General features: G+C 39.5%; 1 protein-coding gene across 1 annotated transcript in view; it reads right to left on the reverse strand.

The window, feature by feature from the left end:
- Window positions 1-324: 324 nt before the first annotated feature.
- LOC309662629 (cyclin-Y-like protein 1) overlaps window positions 325-22,012 on the reverse strand; it is a gene marked incomplete at its 5' end in the record, with an annotated part of 34,340 nt that continues 12,652 nt past the window's right edge. Inside the window, 7 exons of the mRNA XM_082465542.1 lie at window positions 325-1,244; window positions 2,802-2,964; window positions 6,246-6,412; window positions 10,233-10,352; window positions 11,325-11,376; window positions 13,578-13,613; window positions 17,163-17,263. Coding sequence (XP_082321668.1) covers window positions 1,128-1,244; window positions 2,802-2,964; window positions 6,246-6,412; window positions 10,233-10,352; window positions 11,325-11,376; window positions 13,578-13,613; window positions 17,163-17,263 — 756 coding nt within the window. The 3' untranslated portion in view covers window positions 325-1,127. The remainder of the gene's footprint in view (window positions 1,245-2,801; window positions 2,965-6,245; window positions 6,413-10,232; window positions 10,353-11,324; window positions 11,377-13,577; window positions 13,614-17,162; window positions 17,264-22,012) is intronic.

Raw genomic sequence — 22,012 nt, forward strand, 5'->3', positions numbered from 1 at the left:
TTAAAATGTACAAAAGTAAATGAGTTTAGAAGAAATTCGATTAAAGTTTCAAGTGATGTTTTGCCAGTCTAGCATTTATACTTCTGCGACACTGTTCTGGAGTATCCAAGCACACTATATTAAAGCTTAAAATTGTTCTAAGACTTTTGGGACACCTTCTATTTCATCACCGGCTTGTTAATTACTGGACCACCATGTTGGCTGGAATTATGAAAATATCCTTTAACACAAGTACATAACAAAGAGGAAAATCATCACAAAATCAGAAGCACCATTATAGTTAACAAGAAATGCAGCACGGACCCAATAGAAGGAAATAACCTACTTTCTCTGTTTATGATCGCAAACATGCTAATATGCTAATAAGTACTGCCTGCAAAGAATTTGGATGACATGTGTTATTCAGCAGCTTTTTGGTTTAAATTGATTGCCAATAATGACTAGCAGCTTCAATGATATAGTAGGGAGGAAGAACCCTGCAAAACCTAACGATGCTACAACAGTCTGTTCCGAAGTTTGGCTTTATGAGTTGTTAGGAGTCCCATGTTTTTTTTTTGTTTTTTTTTTTGTGTTTTTTTTCTTTTTTGTTTTTTTTTGTTTTTTTTTCTTTTTTGTTTTTTTTTTGTTTTTTTGTTTTTTTTTCTTTTTTTGTTTTTTTACTTTTTTTTTTTTTTGGAGTCCCATTTTTTGATGGTAATACTGCACTGATTCTAAAGGAATATGCAGCAGTATGGGACAGTGAGGTAAGAAAAACATAGAAGTTATATAGCTAGTGTCTTTAAAGTCTAAAAATTTAAACTATTAATTAAAAAACGTCACATAGCTCACAGCTATCAGATATCTGTGCGTGGATTGGGAGCAGATATCTGTGCGTGGATTGGGAGCTTTTAGCTTTGGAGTGGTTTTTGTAACTCTGTTTACAATAAAAAGGACAGAAGAGCGTGTTACATTGACGAGGTCCCGTTCTTTCCTATGAGCATAATCTTCGCTTGTCCATGAGTCTCTTGAATTCAATGTCTTTCTTTAAGGTGAAAATACTAACTTTGCTGGTTTCTGAGCAGGAGAGGTGATATTTCTCCAGTCTTTGTTTCGAGGGGTTTATGATGTTACAACCCCTCACTTCTCCCTTAAGAGAGGATGGCATTGGAGCGCCGAATACCAATGAAATGATCAGCGCTGAAAGACCTTCTCATAGCAGCTCTACACACGTCTTTGTATTTGTCGTCACACAATCTGGAAATGGCCTAGGAAAGTCAATCAGGTAGAACATAGGTATAATTAGGGGGGAAAAAAATGTTCGGACCTTAAAAAAACAAAAAAAGCATCATTGATAAGCCACACATCTCCATTCGTTTAGATAAGTTCATAGTTACTGCTACTTTGGATAGCTGATATCTACACTAACTGACAGTTCCCTAAGGTAATAACCTTTAAGGGCTATGATTAGATTGCTGGGGCAAGGGGTAACTTGCCCTAATAACTTAGAGTTACTTAAAAATTGGGTTCCTAATGATAGGCTCCTAATAGCAATATCATCTGTTACCTACACACGTGATCCTTAAACGTAATGGACATACACTTGGGCAAAATCAGTGTTTACTCAGCTATTCAACTTCTCTTCAGTTTTCATTAGTTATTACATACTCTAAGAAAATTTTAATCAGGTAGGTATGTGCTGAAGGTAGGAGAGGTCTAATGACAAGCGCTGAAAGGTGCTATTTCACTTGCACATAAATTATGGTAGAAAAACATCTTATTCTAAAGTACCACCAAGGTACCACAGAAAGTATCAATTTTAAATGTGTTCATTTCAGTTGTGAATTTTGCTGTATACCCACCAAAAATCATAAGCCATAAGTATTACGTTGTTCCATGTACGTTACCATTTATATTAAAAACTCATGTACTTTCTACATCCAGTATCTGAATCCACATTATACCTTCCAAGTATAGGTCTCTCAGGTTAGCCACGGATGCTTTGTCTAATAAACTCATGGGACTGAACTGTGATACACACACACACACACACACACACACATACACACACACACACACACACACGAACTGCAAGCTGAGTAAAAAACAGTTAAGAGGGAATTCCCTGCTGGCGCAGTGGTTAAGAATCCGCCTGCCAATGCAGGGGACACGGATTTGGGCCCTGGTCCGGGAAGATCCCACATGCCGAGGAGCAACTAAGCCCGTGCGCCACAACTACTGACCCTGCGCTCTAGAGCCCGTGCTCTGCAACAAGGGCAGCCACTGCAATGAGAAGCCTGCGCACCGCAATGAAGAGCAGCCCCCGCCCGCCGCAGCTAGAGAAAGCCCGCGTGCAGCAGCGAAGACCCAATGCAGCCATAAATAAATAAATACATTTATTTATTTATTAAAAATATCAAGACAGTAGAAATAGTCCAAAACATCAATTATTAAAAAAAAAACAGACAGTTAAGAGTGGTAAGTAGATTCTGTAGGTACATCTGATTAGGGATACAATTTTAAGAAATTATTCATGTATGGTTATATGTAAGTGTAGAGGTTCAAATGGAAAACCATTAAGAACAGATTAAATATGATTGAAAGTATTCTGAATTATGGTTACAGAAGAGACAATTTTTTTTTTTATAATGTGGGATCCCTGTATAAACCATAAAAGACACAGGAAATATGATGCCAACGGGTCAATAAGCTCTTCAAAGTGTTAACAGCTTTCCATTTTCCTAATCACTGCTTAATATAATTTAGCTACAGGTGTGGCTTCGGTGGCTGACAGAAAACCCCAGTTAGTGATTTCACAGCCTTACCTCTAAGTTCTGTGCTCTTTCTTTGCTAAGAGGAGTGAATAGAACATTCAGGTTGTTGTCATCTGCTAAGGAGCGAAGGTCAAAGTAGTATTTGGCATACACACTGAAAGGAACATTAATATTAAACTGAAGTAGCTCCACGAAGTGCCTTTCCATCTCATTCCTGGGGGAGGAGGAGAAGACAAAACCAACACAGGACAATTTTAGTCAACTGGGCTATCTTCAAAAATACCATTCTGAGCTACTAGGATGGCTCTAAATACTGTTTTGAAACCAATAATGGCTACCCAGCTGGATTAATACCCTAATGTGCAAACAAGGTACAGCTATTTGTGGTCCTTTCTGCGTCCCAGCACTTTGAGTCTGGGACAAGGGGGAAGAGGTCATGGCCCTCTTATGCACTCATGCTGCTGACTCAGGGGCTCATTCTTCAGAGTTCCATTAGTGCAGCTGTACGATTCATGCTCCACACTCACTCACGAGGCCCCGCTCTAGTGATCAGTTGAAAGGAATGATGTATGCTGTTTATTAGCTCTGAAGAACTTGCAGACATTTTCACCGGGCTGATGACAGGAAGGGGCTTACTGAAGTAGAGACGAGCCAACAAAAGGAGTGGGCACATCACCACGGCAACAAATGGATCCATCGAGAGCCACTGCTATTATCTCTGAGGGGGGAAAACTCTTGAGGCAACAAGGATTCATCTCAAGTAAATAAATAAATAAGCTACATTCGATGGGAAAGGGAATCCCCCCACCCCCACCCCCACCCCGTGCATGGGGCTGTGTCAAAGGGCATAATGCAAGTTTCTGTTCACCTTAAAACCTTACTAGGGTGAGTTGTCGTCACCATGACAGGACAGGATGCACTTTTTAAGCTTAGGAAGGCAGTAAGATTATGTCTCAGCTAGACTAAACCCACTTTACGATACGACCTCTGATAGAGCAGTTGTTGCCCCCGGTGTTAGGAGAGCAGCCCAGAATGTTCAGACCTACCGCCCCTTGCCAGGACAGACTGCACACGCCCACAGAGGGCGAATTCAATGAAGTGGGAAAGTAGAGTGCTGGGAGCAGGCTTCTGCTATATGACCATATCCAGCCATTTGCTTGCCAAATGTTTAAGTAAATAAATATAAAGTTAGAGTAAATCTTACCACTTTTCACAGCAATCACTTTAGAGAGTTGATTAGATAAAAATGATAAATACCCAAACAAACATGCAAGTGGCTTATTTTACAATACATTTGGTTTCTTGGTTTTCAAGTGTTAATATTTTATCCATTGGATAAATCAACAAATGCTCCATGTTCTCCTGTATGGAGAGCAGAGTATGAGCAGAAATGAGGTTTCTCATTTGTTGAACTTTAAACCTAACTGAACCTACTTCCAAAATTAATTTCCTGTTCATACGGCCAGAAGTCTATAGAAATGTAAATCAGATAATGTTTTGATAATCAGCTAATTAGGACTTAATTTACTACAGGAATAAATGCACTTCACTATCCCTTTTATATTTTCTCCACTAATACATTTTAATTGTGTGGAAATACAGTACTTCATAGGATTAACATGTCTATTAATAGAGCTTTAATCACTGAAGAAAAGCATTATGCCTACAGAATATGCATCTTCTGTGTTTTTTGCTGTTTGTAAATGGCTAGGTGGCTGAAGAGCCTACCACTTACAGGCGCAGCAAACTGTCTGAACAGCAGCTGCTCAGTTTAACTTACTCTTTTGAAGGGAAATATATATTTAACAAGACACAGAGATGTTAGAAAGTTTTAAGGAAAAGCTGATAGACAGCAATTTTTCAATTCAGACTCAAAATGAGACCATTACAAATAGTAGTCAACAGCAGAGGGATGAAACAAATGTGTATTAAACACTTTGTTGTAATGCTTTCCAACTCCCAAAGATCATAAACAAAAGCAGCCTATTATAAACATAACTCCTGGTGATTCTCCGTTCTACACAGAAAAGCGTTGTTTAGAATTAGTTTCTTCATAGCTGGACAGTGCCGCCAATGCTCCTGGGCTCAATGTCTATGAACACCCACACGTTTCCCTGCATGTTCTCGGATGTTGTACCTGGAACCAGAGCCCCAGTCAGCTCAGCTGCAGATTCTGAGAAAATTTCAGCTGCCATCATGGCAGGGATGGTGTTCACGATTACAAATTTTCCTTCCTTCAAGGGACCAGTTTCAAGACTGATGATAGTGTTGGTCAACGTCACTTTAGTTTCTGCAACTTCCAAAAGTACTTCTATTCATTTCAAATTCATTATCTGCTGTTCCACTGTTTGCTAAGATTGCTACCAGCAATATCACCACGACCACCTGGTTTACATGATCACCAAAGTGGGCATTTTCACCAAAAGCCACTTTGACAGCTACTGACAGTCACTGGTCCCTTCTCTTAGTCACAGCTTTCCTCGCTTCAGCTGTAAATATGCACTTTGGTAATTGTGAATTATCTAGGGTAAGGGGCAAAGGTAACAAAAACAAACTCTTGCCCCTGCCTGCCATCTTGATCGGCCGCTGCTGTCCAATATAATCAAGAGGTGTCCTTTCACATTTTCCTGAATGCCACCCACAAAGACAGGTTCACTGTCAAGCGGGCACTTCGAGAGTCTGCTGGAATTACCTCTCTGGCTCATCCTGCTTCCCACCCTTGGGGCCCTTCACCAGAGCCAGATTGGAAGCCTGGCGTTTCATGCCAATGTGAGCGTGCCATCTGTGAGGAGAACCTGCCTAGTTAACTCAAGGCCCCACAAAGTGCCGCTGTGTTTGCTGAGTGCCCTGGGTGAGGCCCCAGGGACGCTTCCCGGACGACCTGAGAGGTAGGTGTTTCCTAGCTCAGCAGACTTTAGGGGAGGAGACAGGAACACAGGGATCTGAAACCTTTATATGTGGCTACCTGTACATCATAGTTTCTGTAACAACAGAACCTCAGATAAAAAGGAGAAAAAGACCAGCAAAAGCAAATACACAATGTGTGACTCAGGTTGAAATTATAACCTGTCAGTAGTCTAGAGGCCCTAAGACCTTAACAGTGGCCACTTGCTTCAAAGACCAGGCATGTGCCCCTTAAAAATGGACTGGACCTGGTAGACAGCTTTAAGAAAGCTGTCAAGTTACTTACTGTACCATGTTGCTCTGGTAGTGAGCTTGTAAAATGTTTGGCAAAAACCACCAGAAAAATAATTTCAATTTCTCAAGCAGAATATTACAACAATAACACATCAAGACCTACCAATGAATGAGGGGAAATACAAATTGTTATACTACAGCTAGATAGAAAGAAGGCTGTAATTTTATGTCTATTTCAGCTCTCTGCACAAGGTAACCTTTCTTAAAATGTAACATTTCTTAAAAATGTAAACTTTATGAGAGCAAATGAGGTATTGGAAAATGGTTAGAAAGTTCACGGTAACCTTACAAACTCACATGTCCTCAACTGTAACGTCCTTGAGGATCTGGCAGTCGTCCACATTCCATACAGCCCGATCGTCCCAAAACTCGGAGGCAAGAAGAATGGCTCCCAAAACAATTCTTTTCCAGTTAGTGGGGCAAATGTCGATCTCAGCATAAGTTAAAAGCCTTTCTAAGTAAACCTGCAAAAGTAGAGCACTGATCTTTGATTTTCGTTCAGTTTAAGTGCTGTGATAAGAATTGTTAGGAATGACAGATTTCATCTCTTTTTGACACCCCTTTTATTCCTAGGTTCTACAAAGACTTTGCTCAGCCAAGCCAAGGCCAGAGGCCAGGTCACAGTTGTAAGTCAGATATTTCTGTGAGTCTGATATTTCTACTCTGCCCGTGTGAATTTCCAACCCAATTTTGGTCACAGGAATGAAAGGACATCTCAGCAAAGGGCATTCTAAAGACACGCATTGTATTATTACCTTCCCACTTGTCAAGGGCAGCACATACAGCCCAGTGTCGACTTCAACTGTTCAGTAAATGCTTGAGTGCCTATCACGTGCAATGTTAACTACAAGACTGGTGGTGGTTGCATGGCGATTTTACATAACGCTTGAGTGTGTAAAATTCTGGTAAGACTGAGCACATCTTTACCTTCTCTTCAGAGTCAGTCACCAGTCCTTTTGTGGCATGAACTTGAAGATAAAAACTGGTGGTCAAGAGAGCCTCCCAGTGGCTGCTGCGTGGCACAGCAGGACAGGCAGTACAAAGGGGCTTTACAACTGTCAAGTATTCCCATATTTTAGTGCCTTTTGAAGGAACACACATGCATACAAAGGGTAGTCCTTTTCATAGCCCCAATTTTTCACATCTCCATTATCATTTCATTATTCATTTCTGTCTTACATAATCTGAAGCTTAGTCAATTCTTTTGGTTTTAAGGTGGGAAGACCTGCCTGTGTCTGTATCCCTGGGGCTCCTCTAAACCTGCCGGTTTGTGAGATGATTTCACGGTTTCTTTTACATGTATCAAATGTCTACCCTACAAAGAACTGGATGGAGTTAACAGCTGAGCAAAGATTAGAGAGGTAAGCTGTGATTTGTTGTTACCTCTGTAGAAGAGTGTATATGCCATTTGACAAAAAGAAAAATGTCCAGTTTGAAAGAGTCTGTTTACTCTCTGAAGGGTTATCAGATTGACAGCTCAGATTCGCCCATGCCCTCCAAACTCTACTGTGTTTTCAAAGACGGGTATTGAGATTATATGTTCTTAGTGAAATTCGGCTCCCATTCCCCAAAGAACTCAGCACTCTCTAGTACCCTAAGAACGACTCTCCCCGCAAGGTTCAACTCTCTACTTTATGGGACTCATCAGAGGCACTGAAACGACACTGGCAATCTCTCAACTTCCTCTCACCTTTGTACTGGCAAACTTGGTACACGTGCTGATATTCATTTATCCCACTTGCCCTCCTGTCTCGGAGGAAGCGAGATTTCTTTCTTTTCACTGAAGCTAACTCTCCTATGAATGAAGTTGATCCCACCTCACTTCTGCAGAGCACTGTGCCCACAGTTAGTCTCCTTTTGAACAACTTCTCCCTGTCAGAGGCTTCCTCCAGTGTGAATGCTTCCATGTCCCCAGCCTGTCCCCCACTGCCCCTAGACGGCGTCCTCAGGCCTGAGGCCAGCTCCTCATCTCCCATCCTCTCCTTAACCCACTTCAGTCAGCCTCCTGCTGCTACCACTCTACAGAGACTACTCTTGCCGTGGTCACCGGTGCCTTCACACAAACAACCCAGAGCTCTTCGTCCCAGAGCTCCACTCCCCAGGCCTTCCCTCATAAATGAAAGAGCACTGCCACACGCCCAGTCGCTGAGACCAAAAACCTGCACTTGAGTGTATCCTGCTCCAATCTGTTAGGACTTCTTGTTATCTCTACCTTCACTGGTACCCTGACCGCTTTTCTGTCTGTCACTTCTGACTTGTATCGCTGCCACTGCCTAACTTCTCTGCCTCCCAACAGACTACAGTCTGTTCTCCCCAAAGCAGCCAGGAGAGCCTCTTAAATTAAGAGTACTTTATGCGCCTGCTCCAGATCTGCCAGAGGCTTCCCATCAAACAAATACCTTCTTCCCGTGGCCTGCAAGTTACGAGGCCCTGTGCGGTACGGCCTTGTCCTTCCGTGACCTCATCACCTATGCTCTTTCCCTCATTCCCCGCTCGGATCACAATGGCCACCTTGCTTTTCCTTGAACACACAGAACAAGTTCCTGTCTCAGAGCCTTGCACTTGTCCCCTCTGCCCGTAATGCCAGCGTACCTGATCTTCCTCAGTTCAGCCAGGTCCTGGGTTCAAACATTACCTCTTTAAAGAGGCTCTTCCTGAGCTTTCTAGTAAGCCCCTCTAATCACTTTATCCCTTTACCTTGCTTTCTCTTCATGGTTTTTACCACCACTTGAAATAGTCATCTTTTAAAAAACACTCATTAAAAAAAAACACTTATACTTTGCTATACACCTGAAACTAACACAACACTGTAAATCAACTGTACTCCGATAAAAAAAAAAAAAAAAAAAAAATTTACGTCTTCCACACTTGCTCCATAAAGGCGAGAACTTTATTTATCCAACTTGTTCTCTCCTCCACCCCCCACATGTAGAAAAGTGACACAGAGTAGGTATTCAGTGACATGGTATTTATGACATGAGCAACTTCTTGGTAGCATTTAGCGTTTGGACCATACTCTCCTTCTTGAACCTCTCCTGGTGCCTCTTAGGGTTCTCTGCTGGGTTTCCTACCACTGTAGCCACTCCTCTGGGGATCTGTCCCTTAAGTGCTGACAGTCCCTAGTAGGATCTATCTTCTACCCACTTTTTATTTTACATACTTTCTCTGCATTTGAACAGCTACACTTAATTCCCTCCCTCTAGCTCAGATTCATGCTCCAATCCCATATATTCAAATGATTACTAGACACTGCCATTCTGCTGTCTCGCAGGTACATCAAGCTTAACTTGGCTACAAAGAAATGCCCCTCTTCCAACCCAAATACTCTCCTTCCTGCATTTCCTAGCTCTCCATATGCAAGCACCATTCCTGCCTCTCTCAAGCATGTGCTAAGCACTCCAAGTGGCCTGTAGCGCCAAGAAAAGGCCTGTGTCTGATCCAGTACCCACTGAGGGGTCTCTTTTCAAAAGGACAAGCCTCCTGTCCTAAATTCTGCCTTGATAGGAGCAGGCAGTGAGTGGCCTAAGTATTCCTTCCCTGCAGACCACGCAGCTGACTTTCCCCCCTACAGGTTTGCTATAGGGAGGAGTAAAACAATCCCAACTACCTCTCACTTGAATATGATTTATTATTCAAATGATAAAATCTTACCATAGGAATTAGGAATGGATGACAAAAAGGTCCTTACACAGCTGTAGCTTAGCAGGCTAACTAGAGTAAAGCCTTCTGAAGTCCTACTGGCACCCTAGTCCTGGGCAACTTCACATGCAGGCAATAAGAGGACAGCAGGGATGGTTAACACCATTATCCATTATCCAAGGAACAGAGAACTGAGGGCAGTAGTTCTCAGTCAGGACACACATCAGAACTGCCTAGGCAGTGCAGTCTGGGACTCAGCTTCAAACTGCCCGGAACCTGTTTCTGCCTGTGGACCAGAGCGCTCAGTGATTGCCCCGCCCCACCACCACCACACGCGTCGTCTGTGTGTGCGTGTGTGCACTGTGCGTGCGTGTGTCCCCTCAGGTGTGGAAGGAGAAACCAGAAATCTCTCCTGCTGCCTTTAATAGCAATTGTTTTGTCATGAGAAAAGCAATGGCAACGTTTTAAATCATAATGATGATTAAAGCTCAAATGTGTATACTTTACTTTCTTTTGATAGGTTTCTCTGAATAAAGTTCTAATGATCGTTTCAGGAACCTACTTTCATTTGGGAAAAACAGGACCATACCATGTGTACAAGACAGAAATTTCTACAGATGCTTTATGAAAGAAAAAATATCTTACCAAAGTTACTACTGCACCTTCAGCAGTTAGCTGTGCGGCACTAGAAAGAGTATGAACAAATCCGTAAATGAATTTGTGTTCAGGATCATGCTCGAAGTATTCCTCTGGAATCTTTTCTCGCTGAAGGGAGAAAAAATGCAATTTAAGTATCCACGGAAGAAAAATACTTAAAAGTACCCTTAAGATAGCAGTCTTCACACTTGGGCCCACGTGCCCCTTAAAATAATTCTGATTGGGTGACATGTCTTGTAGTCTTTTAAATCTAAACAATGGGATCCTAAAATACCACAGTGATCCAGTACTCACCACCATTCATTAAAGAAAAATACAGGCACAACCGTAGAAAATTTATGTATTTCCACGTTCCTCCCCACAGAATTCTAACCAAATGTAAACTATTGGGTTGGCCAAAAAGTTCATTTGGTTTTAAGTAAAAATAAAAGACACAGTTTTCATTTTCACCAAGCATTTTATTGAACAATATATTCACTAACCAAACAAACTTTTTGGCCAACCCAATACTTTTAGGCTCAAAAGTCTTGCTGATCACCATATGTCATACTTTTCTGTAGTCAACTTTGAAAACACATTTCCAGTGTCCTGTAACCATAAGGCTCTAAGAATGTGCTGTCCTGTACAGCAGTCGCCAGCCACGTGTGGCCACAGAGCACCCGGAGAAGTGAATTTTAAAACTTTGTCATTTTAATTCGTTTAAAATGTAAACAGTTTTCTAATTTTCTTCTTAGAGGCCTTATCATATTAGGTTTATTTACAAATATTTATATTGTTTGATGCTATGGAACATCATCCTTTAAAAAGATACATTTTCTGTTACTTGGGTATGTTTACTTACCTGCTCACTATTCACACAAAGTGCAACTCGGTTCATATCCATCAACCCCTTATACAACACGCCTTCGGGAAAATGACTAGACACAACATGGCGTGGGGAAGAAGACTTAAAGGAAGATGAATTTGACTTCGAGCTGGAGGAAGTAATTTTCTTCTAGTAATTAATTTCAAAGCAAATCAGCATGAAATAAACACAACTGTATAAGAGAAAAATACCACTTCAATAAAACTGACACTTACTGTGAGTGGATGTAATCTCTCATCAAAAATATCCAAGGATCTATCTGCAACTCTATAAAATAAGAATGTGCATTTAAAAAATTAATTCAGGACTTACTATCTTAGTAAAATATCGGCTAGGAGTAGAGAGAGGGGTAGAGGAAGCTTAACCGTCAACGAAGCAAACAGTTTTATAAATTCTTCTCCTGGATTCCACCCTTAGAAAGGTTTCCTGACCTATTTTTACTCAGCACATCAAGTTCTGTGAAACCTTTTCTACAACAACCAGCCAGAGTTGCCTCTATAAGCACTGACCCTCCCTAACAGGCAATGCTAGTAAACCAATATATTTTCACCCCTCTAACCTCACACTGGAATATGCAAGAACATTTTATGAAGCAGTGGTGGTGGGCAATAAATTCTTCTCACTTCAATCAATGTGAATATGAGATTCATGGTTTTTTCCCGTTTTTTTCTCTTTAGTTCTTTATATCCTTATTGTGTATTTCTTCTTGTCTCTTTTAAATAGTTTGAGTTAAAAATGTAATTGTCTTTTTATTTTAAAAGAAACCAGGCTTTTTAATTTAAAATTTCACCACACTAATACACTGCGCTCATTTGAACAGCGGTTCTCTAAATGTGGTCTGCAGGCCTCTGGGATTCTCCCCTATCCCCTCCTTCAGGAGGCCCAAGAGGTCAAAACTGCTTTTATAAGAATACTAAGACACTACCTGCCCTTCACATTGTGTGACATTTGCTATGGATGTATAAAAGCAAAAGTGGGTAAAACTGCTGGTTTCTGAGCATGAATCAAGGCAGTGGTACCAAACTGAATTAGAAGTCATTCAATTATTCACTGCCACTTGCAGTTAAAAAATCTGCTTGAAGAACATCCTTGATAAAAGAGTAAAAATTAATAGTGTTCTTAAACCTTGGTCCTTCTTTTTAATATTCTGAATAAGTGGAAAGTATGCATTAAGCACTTTTACATACTGAAATATGGCTGTGTTAAGGAAAAGCACTTGTGACTTGGCGGTAAGTCATTTTTTTCATAGAACACCATCTTTATTTGAAACACTTTTTTCATCGAACACCATCGTTATTTGAATGTACAACTGACACAGTCATTCTTTCAAAAATGAACAAAGTGAGCCTGTCACTTCAAGGAAAATAACTCTAAAGTTATTTGTTGCCAATGATAAAATTCAAGCCATCAAGCTAAAAATATCAGGAGTTTTGGAAAACTTCTACCTTCGATTGTGAACTTGACAACTTCTCAACACTTAAAAGACTTTTCTGGTAAGACTGGTGGTGATACTAACAAAAGTGAGTTTTTGACACTGTCTAAAGAAATGTGAACCAATACTTTCCAAATGACCAATGTATAATATTATAAAGTCAGGTACAGGTAAAAAGATCTACTCAGTATGCATGACAGATCAATGGGTATTAATTTAACATAGTATTTATTACAAGTTCATTGATATGATTTAGAATTCCATTTTAACTAATTTAAGAAACTAGCACATGCAGACTTTTGGTACAGTATCAAAGAATATACCAAATTATCTGAAGGCTTTAAAAATACACCTTTTTCCAACTATATATCTGCAAGCGGCTGGATCTTCTTCATATTGTTTCTTCAAAACAAATGACTGAAGACAGAATAGATATGAGAATCAGCTGTCTTCTATTGAGGAGATACTTTTCTCTCAATATTTTTTGTTGTGGAAAATAGTTATTTTTCATTAAAAAAAATGATTTATGTTGAACACTGGGGTTCCCAATCAGGGGTGATTTCGTCCCCCAGGGGACTTCTGGCCATGGCTGGAGACAGTTTTGGTTGTCGTAATGTGGAGGGAAGAAGGTGCTACTGGCATCTAGTGAGTAGAGGCCAAGGGTGCTGCTATATATCCTATAACACACAGGACGACACCCCACAACAAAGCATTATCTAGCTCAAAATTTCAGTAGTGCTAAGGCACACCCTGTTTTAATATACAATGAATTTAATTTTTTAAATTCTCAATTTCAATTTCTAATACAGTAAATTATCAATATAACCCATATAAACAAATACTCTTTGGGATGCTCAGTAACCTAAGAATTAAGGGTCCTAAGAGAAAAATAAATGATTCACTTCTATATTGTAATAAAAGCACTCTAATAATAAAAGCTTATGCCAGTAACATCTATAGTTATTACCTAACACTAAACTTGATACCTTGTAAATTAATTAGCTGGAATAACAAGATAGGTTTCAAAAGAGCTCACCTGTTCTTGATGTGGTAATATATTGCTAAGGTCATACTGTGGAGGAAAAAAAATACATTGTCATCACTGATTTTTATCATATCAGGCCTGAAGACATTTTTAAAAAGGGGTTAGCAAGGAGGGAAGACCTTCCAGAGGCCCAGTGGCCCCGAAATCCTCGAATTCAGAACAGTACCACATGGGTGCTTTCCCCCTTGTTTTAGGTTCTTCAGCTTTTAGCAAAATTAGGAGACCCAAAATGCTAGATATGCTGTTAGAAGGCATGTTTTGGTTGATTATTATAATATATAAATTATTACATATGTCCCCTGTCATTTGTCCTTCTACCCACAAAACCTTCTGTCCTGTACAAGTTATATCTATCTATACACATGCTTAAATTTAAGCCATATAGTAGTTTGTGTGTGGGGGTGTGTGTGTGTGTGTGTGGTTGTTTTGTTAGCCCCTGCATTTCAGTTGATTTAGTTCGCTATCCACCTACCCATCCGTTTTCCATTATTTCCCTAAAAGTAAATAATAAAAGTGCTCTATACCAAAATGATTTCAAATCACTTTTACATAATTATTAGAAAATTTAATAGCAAAATTTTATAGCCACAAAACTGATGATAGGTCTAGCTATCCTGAAATAAGCAGTGCTAATAAGACAGCATAATACTACACAGTATCCTATTAATGACAGGTATTTCCAAATTATTTTAAATAAAGTATTAACGAACAGATAGATACAAGTCCTTAGGTAGTCTTTTTTAAGTTACTATATTCCTAAGTTATTCACAGATGTTGTATATTAGGCAACAAAGGGGTTCTCTGGTTAAGTTATATGCTCCCCTTTGTTCTCAGTGTCTAAAATGAAACTCAAAATAATTGAGGGAAGGCAAATCTGAATTTTAGAATAGGTCTATAGAATCTTAGCACTTGTATAAAGGCCTGTAACACCGTTAGCATCAAAGATGGATACTTCTATAGTGCTTCCAAGTTTCATCTTCAAATTGATTTTAAAATCACAGCATTAGAAGTTTTATGATGGAAAGGACCACTGAACCGTAGATGACATTTAATTAAACCACCCATTTTACAGATAAGGGAACCAAGGCTTAAAACTGACTTACCTAAGGTCCCACTAATTATCAGAAGCAGTTCTCTTTCTCCTGCCCTCTAACCAAATAGTGGCTCCCAAGCTCAGCTGCACACTGGGATCATCTGAGAAGCTTTAAAAACTGCCTGGCTTCTGCTTCAAGATGTTCTGATTTAACCGGCACTGGGTATGACTTGGGCATCAGGACTGTTTTTAAAGATCCCCAGATGACTGCAGCGTGCAGCAAAGTTTAGGGATGAATGAGTTAGGGTTAAGATCGGAGAATCACTCGGGATGCTTTTGTCCATATAATCATGCTTCACATCATTCCCCATCTTGTCAACAGGTGTGTGTGCGTGGGTGAGAGAGAGAGAGACAGACAGACAGACACACAGACACTGTGTCTTGGAGGCGGGGGCAGGCGGGTGGACTTTGTGCATCCAGAAACATATATCTTGAAAAGTTGCATAAGTGATTCTAATAAGGCTCACCTACCCCACTGAGAACAGCTACCCCACTGAAAACTAACCCCATGATAAACATTTTCAAAATCATTCCTAAAAGCCAATTGGCCCTATTAATTTTCTCAGTAAACCTTTATTTCACCAATAATGAATGTGATGAATGATCATTTCTAAAACTTCATGAGAGCAAATTAAAATTTACTGTACTTCCAAAAATTAGACTAGGTCGGGAAAAAAAAGGATGAAACCTTCTTGTCTGAGCAAGGTAAATCTTTTTTTTTTTTTTTTAATTTTATTTAATTTTACTTAATTTGGGATGCATGGGGTCTTTGTTACTGCGCGCGGGCTTTCTCTAGTTGCCAAGAGCGGGGGCTGCTCTTTGTCGTGGTGCGCGGCCTTGTCACTGTGGTGGCTTCTCTTGTTGCACGGCACGGGCTCTAGGTGCGTGGGCTTCAGTAGTTGCACACGGGCTCAGTAGTTGTGGCTCGCGGGCTCTACGGCACAGGCTCAGTAGTTGTGGCGCACGGGTTTAATTGCTCTGCGGCATGTGGGATCTTCCCAGACCAGGGCTCGAACCTGTGTCCCCTGCGTTGGCAGGCAGATTCTTAAACCACTACACCACCAGGGAAGTCCCTGAGCAAGGTTTACTTTCAAAGTACTTTTGAATTATATACTGGACATCAGACTCTTTTGAATTCAAAAGAAGCTGCGACTCTAGCCAAAGTAGAGTGGTTTTTGTACCCACAGATTCAGTGTCTTGGCTGAAGAAAAACATTGAGTGATTATGTGATAAGTGCCCAAACTCAGGACTTTAGAGATGGGGCTCAGTTTTTGCTGAAACATGACTTGACTGCAACTATTATTGTAAGCAAGAGAGGAAAGTTACATTATTATGACTGTGAACTTGCTGTCTTTAATTAAAGTAGAAGTTACTGAGAATTTAAATAGCTAAAAAAAAAGCTGGCACATTAAAAACCAATTAAAAATACAATTAGCTTATAAAATTAAGACAACAAATAAAATTAAGGATAAGGACATTAATATTTTCAAATAGCATTTCCCAAACTGTGTTCTGGAAAATCAACATTCATATCCTAAGGAGATGTTAATGTTTCGTGGACAACCGCGAGGGAGGAGGCAAGAAGCTCTGCATCCCGTTTGGTTTTTTTCTCTTAAATAAGCTTGAAAGGTTCATCATTAGGGTGTTTTGAAAGTGCATCTCCAATTGTGGACTATGAGGTGCTCCCAGAAATTAAAGAATAGTTTCCATCATCATGACACTGTTCGTGTCTCCTTAAGTATAAGCCTGACCACAGCCATGTTTCCGAAACCTCACCTCTTTTATTGTTCTCTGCTGTGAGTGATACAGTGTGTTGGAGATATATATATATAAACAAAACTTAAATGTGTCTATTAAGTTAAAACCTCAGTTGAACAAATTTCATCTACAAAGAAATTAAGCTTGAGTGTGTATTTCTTAAGACTGGTTTGATATATTCTCCCCCTCTTTGGGGGACAGGAAGGAGAAGTAAAATTTCATACAGAAAGAGTGCAGGAAAAAAAAAAAAGCACAGTGGGATAAATCTGACAAACTCCAATTAAATTTAAATGCAGATTCGCTTTGGTGCCAGCAGGGGACAAGCTGTTCCTTCTTCTAAGAGCAGCTTCCAAAGTAGTGCACGTTGTTTGAGGACTACAACTCATACAGTAATAATTGTCTCTAGAAACAGCCAATCAAAAGCACCTCTCTTTCTCACTGTGTTCAACAATGGCTTAGCAACAGAAACGCGTCAAATAAAGATTTATACTTTTTCTGGGATTTCTTATTTGCTAACTGGCTTTCCCTTCTATCATGCGCTCTAAGATTAAAATGGAAACTGAAAATTCATATTTAGGTCCTTGAAATCAATCTATAGTTGACACCAGTTTTTTAACCTGATCACTGAAAAGGACAATTCAAATGAATGAACTTATGTATGGCTAGGATGCTTTTAGCGATAAGGGGGTCTGTCACTCAGCCCTTGGCAACCTACTTGTACTCACCATTTTACTGTGGTTCTAAGATTAGGCTGGCTGACCGTGCTGTCATCTAGAAATATTGTTGAGCATGAGCTATACTTTTTAGTAAGCTGCCCTGGAGATACCTGAAGGGGAAGGGAAATAGAAGAAAATGTCACAGTAAGTTAAACCTATCAAGTGTGTGTTTTTCCTCGGTTAAAATGTCAAACGATAAAGCATTAAGATTTTTCTTACACTCCATGAACTGCCTGAGTGTGATATCATGTGCAGCTCTATGGGAAACCTCTATACTCTGACTTCCACAGACGAGCTTTGAGAAATGGGTTATAAAATGCTGCCTTGATATAGTACCTATAATCAAACCTGGCAAGCACCTATTATAAATTACCTTTATAATAATGTAAAAAGTTTAGAATAAGATTTCAGGGTTTTTTCCTTAAGCAATGAAATGCAGCTGAGATTTCCTATTTCTATTCATTTACTACAATAAAACGTAATGCTTTATATAATACCGATGTAGGAGCATTTCACTGCAGTAAATGAACACCAATAATAAATGTTCAGGAGACAGTGTGACGAAACAAACGTTTTCCAATCAGAGGCTGGGCATGCCAGGGCTGCTCTATCACTAAAAAGCTGGGGGCCATAAGTCTCTCTGGGCCTCAATTTCCTTATCTGGAGGACAAAAAGGTACTGCTTAAAGATTCTCTCGCATCCAAAAAAAACGGATAAAACAACTCTGAGAATTTAACTTCTCACTTCATGTTTAAGTAAGACTGCCATGACATTACTCAAGTGAGAACCTCAGAGAATACTTGCCATTCATTTCAAAATTGTACTAGTTCTGTTCTACGTGTTATTTGACACTCCTGCCTCACCCATGCTGCTCTCTGCCTGCAATGCCTTTTTCTTCCTCCTGTCCCAGCAAGCTTGACCCCATCTGCCTCTAGGATCCCTTTGCCAGCAGGCACACCACAAAACTTCTCACTTTCTGCACACTCACACATCTAATTTACCAACTGTTCCATGGTCTCAGCTGCTTGCATAGTACCACCCTCTTAAGTAAACAAGCTTCTCCAGGTTAGGAAGATTCTTCTCCTACCTCCAGCTACTGAGCACAGAATCTGGGACAAATTAGGATTCGACAAGTGTTTGAGAAATTATTTAAGATCAGTTACAACTGGAGGTAAATCTTACTAAAGGTACAAATTCGTGAGAATTTATCTACAGTGGTGTTGGATAGGTGACAAAGAACTTTTTGAGACCCTCTAGAGAATGAACTATCTTTAAAACACTTTAGAAGTATCCATTTATTTGTGAAGAGCCCATGAACACGGCAATAGTCAAATACTAAAATGGCCTAAACTATGTTAGGACAACTCTCTTCCTTAAAGTAAGGCCAATAACCAAATCCCAATCACTGAAAGCCACTGGAAGGAAGAGTAGCATTCTTTAATACCACAGAATACGAACAATTTTAAAGCTGGGTTTTGGTTTTGGTTTTTGTTTGTTTACTAATTCAGATGAGCCTTCCTTCCTCCTATTAATATAAAATAGTTTTCACCATGCTGTCACACTCTCCCATCAATGTCCTGCACAAATACATGAAAGGTGAGGCAGGGAGAAAATCTAGTTGATGCTTTTTAAAATACAGAGCATTTAAATAAAAATTGCCAGTATCCAATAATCAGAAATATCCAAATGGCATATATAAAACACCATTTTGCTTGTTTCAGATGCTTTATGCAAAGCCACTTATTCCTTATTAACAAAAAGTTCTAGATGTAACATATTTGAAACAGTATCACTATTTGGAAGACTAATTTCTCCTTCAAGCTAGAAATGTTTTAAACTAAAACTCTGATATGGTCCTTAAGCTATTTGGTTAATGTGTAATTTTAGAATCTCAAAAAACAGATACAGCATGAAAAATGAAAATTCACTCATTCAAATACTTTGATTCTAAACGAAGCAGGTTATCTTTTAAGGTCACTACTATTAGGGTATAATATGACATACACTACACGTAATAAAAGTCAATGCTGACCAAAAATCTATATATATGAGGGGAATAAAAATAGTAAGGAAATGTACCAAAATATAGACTAGTTGGTAGAGCTTTGGGTGCTATTTATCCTGTTTTCCTCTATTAAAAACTTTTTTTTCTATTATGAATGTATATTGATTTGTCTTTGGAAATATTACTGCTAAAACATTTAAAATTTTTAATTAGATGTGCTCTATAATCCTATGGGGGCTCATTTAAGTTGTATCAGCAACTTACAGTCTACTGGCTCGATCCTACAAAAGAAACACTTCCACAGGCCTACTCCTGAAACTATTCAAACTTTCCAGCATCTAGTGTTCACTAAAGGATGGCAGAATTGAAGCCTCTGAGCAAAGCCTAGATATGTTAGCTGCCAGCAGATTACTTTCCTCTCATCTTGCTTGAAAATTTAAGATAACTGTCCCTTATGATTAAAGCTTTACCATTGCTGGCTCACAACCTCAATAAACTGCACTGACACACATAAGGGTATAAAATGCAAATACAAAAAAAAAAAAAAACAAGTAGCAAAAAACACTACTGACAGTTTAATGTTCATAGGTATTATTTCAATTGGTCACTGAAGAAGAGTATTTATCTTCATTCAGCACTAAGGACAAAATACATGGACTTTTACAATCTTTATAAGGGGAAAGGTTGCTTAGTAGACTGCAGGTTTAATGGTGAAGACTAGAAAATAATCATACCTAGGAGGCTAGTAAGTAACAACCCTCAAAGCTTATCATTAAAGGTCAAGTACCTGTTGAAATCCTGCCCCCACCCAATGACTCTTCCCATTGTGCCTACTGCCTCTGATTTTAACCCATTAAAAGAATAAAGCTGGAGAGAGCGAGAGTACGAAGTGCGGCAACCCGAGTCATGGCAGGACAGGCATTTAGAAAGTTTCTTCCCCTCTTTGACCGAGTATTAGTTGAAAGAAGTGCACCCGAAGTTGTAACCAAAGGAGGCATTATGCTTCCAGAAAAATCGCAAGGAAAAGTATTGCAAGCAATGGTAGTAGCTGTTGGATCAGGCTCTAAAGGAAAGGGTGGAGAGATTCAACCAGTTAGTGTGAAAGTTGGAGATAAAGTTCTTCTCCCAGAATATGGAGGCACCAAAGTAGTTCTAGATGACAAGGATTATTTCTTATTTAGAGATGGTGACATTCTTGGAAAATATGTCGACTAAAATAAGTCACTATTGAAATGGCATCACGTGAAGCTGCCCGTTCCCCCAATGGCATCACGTGAAGCTGCCACTGAAGTTCTGAAATCTTTCATCCTGTAAATAATTTCCGTGTTTCTTTTATAATAAAGTAATGATATCCAAACTAATGATATTCATTGTCTCTGAAATTTCGTTTTCTCTGTATTGATTTAAACATTCCCAAATAAAAGTATATAAATGAAAAAAAAAAAAAAAAGAGAGAGAATAAAGCTGAAGTTCACTTTTTTCTTCCCCCTTTTCACAAGTTTTGGATACGTTTATTAAGAATCAATGACTTTCACTGAAAAGTCTGTAATACTCCATCTATGTTGCACATTAATGGACAATATGGTAGGGTGAGTGGTTTGAATAGAATTCATACTCAAGGCCTTAGTAGAAAAGTATAATATTCTAATTATAGGTATAATCAAAAATATTGTCTGAATTAATATCGTTAATTATATTGCATTAAACTTCAAACTCAGAACCTATATTCAAAGAATAAATCTAAGTTTGAGTAGACTGACCACAAATCTATTTCCTCTCCCCCTTCTTTCAGATATCATCTCATTAGAATTAAAGGCATTTTTTAAAAAAGCTATACATAAGACAGGATAAACAGCAGATGATTTTTAATGTTTGAAAGGTGAAAAGACTAGATAAAGGAGTGGTAACTGACATGGCAGAACAGAGGAAGCACAACCTTGGTACCTACAGAGGCTGACTAGGACAGGAACAAGAAAACCAGTTTGTCTTACAGAACCCAAGGCAGGCTCAGAGTTCAGAGGCGTGGTCCCCAAATCCTTGCAGTGAGGCCCATCAGTTAACGAGTTGTCCAAGTGATGCTTCCAATTAGATCTTAACAGACAGCCAAGGACCATCACACGTTTGAGGGAAGCCCCCAACAAGTAAGAGATCAAAACAGGAAGAAGGAATGGGACTTCCCTGGTGGCGCAGTGGTTAAGAATCCGCCTGCCAATGCAGGGGACACGGGTTCGAGCCCTGGCCCAGAAAGATCCCACATACCACAGAGCAACTGAGCCCATGCGCCACAACTACTGAGCCTGCGCTCTAGAGCCCATGAGCCGCAACTACTGAAGCCCGCACGCCCTAGAGCCTGTGCTCCGCAACAAGAGAAGCCACTGTAATGAGAAGCCCACGCACCCAACAAAGAGTAGGCCCAGCTCACCGCAACCAGAGAAAGCCCACGTGCAGAAACCAAGACCCAATGCAGCCAAAAAATAAATAAATAAAATAAAATATAAGGACGCTTTAAAAAAAAACAAAACAAAACGGGAAGAAGGAATTGATGGGAGTGATAAAAACTCAGGAGCAAATGAAAACTTGAAATTGCATCAGTGAAAAAAAGAATGACAGGATATAAGAGAACTCTATAAATTGAAAATAAGGTAGACAAAACAATATATTCAATAGAAGGATTAGAGCACAGTCAAGGAAATCTCCAGGAAGCAGGACAAAAAGACAAAATGCAAAGCAGGAGGGGAAAAAAGTTAGCGATCTGGTAAGTCTAAGACTTCCAACATCTGAATAATAGGAACCTGGAAGAAAAAAACAGAATATCAAAGAAACACACCAAAAAGGTCTATACCAAACCAAATTA

This window comes from Balaenoptera physalus (assembly GCF_965194825.1).
Source record: "Balaenoptera physalus genome assembly, chromosome: 6".
Classification (NCBI taxonomy): Eukaryota; Metazoa; Chordata; class Mammalia; order Artiodactyla; family Balaenopteridae; genus Balaenoptera; species Balaenoptera physalus.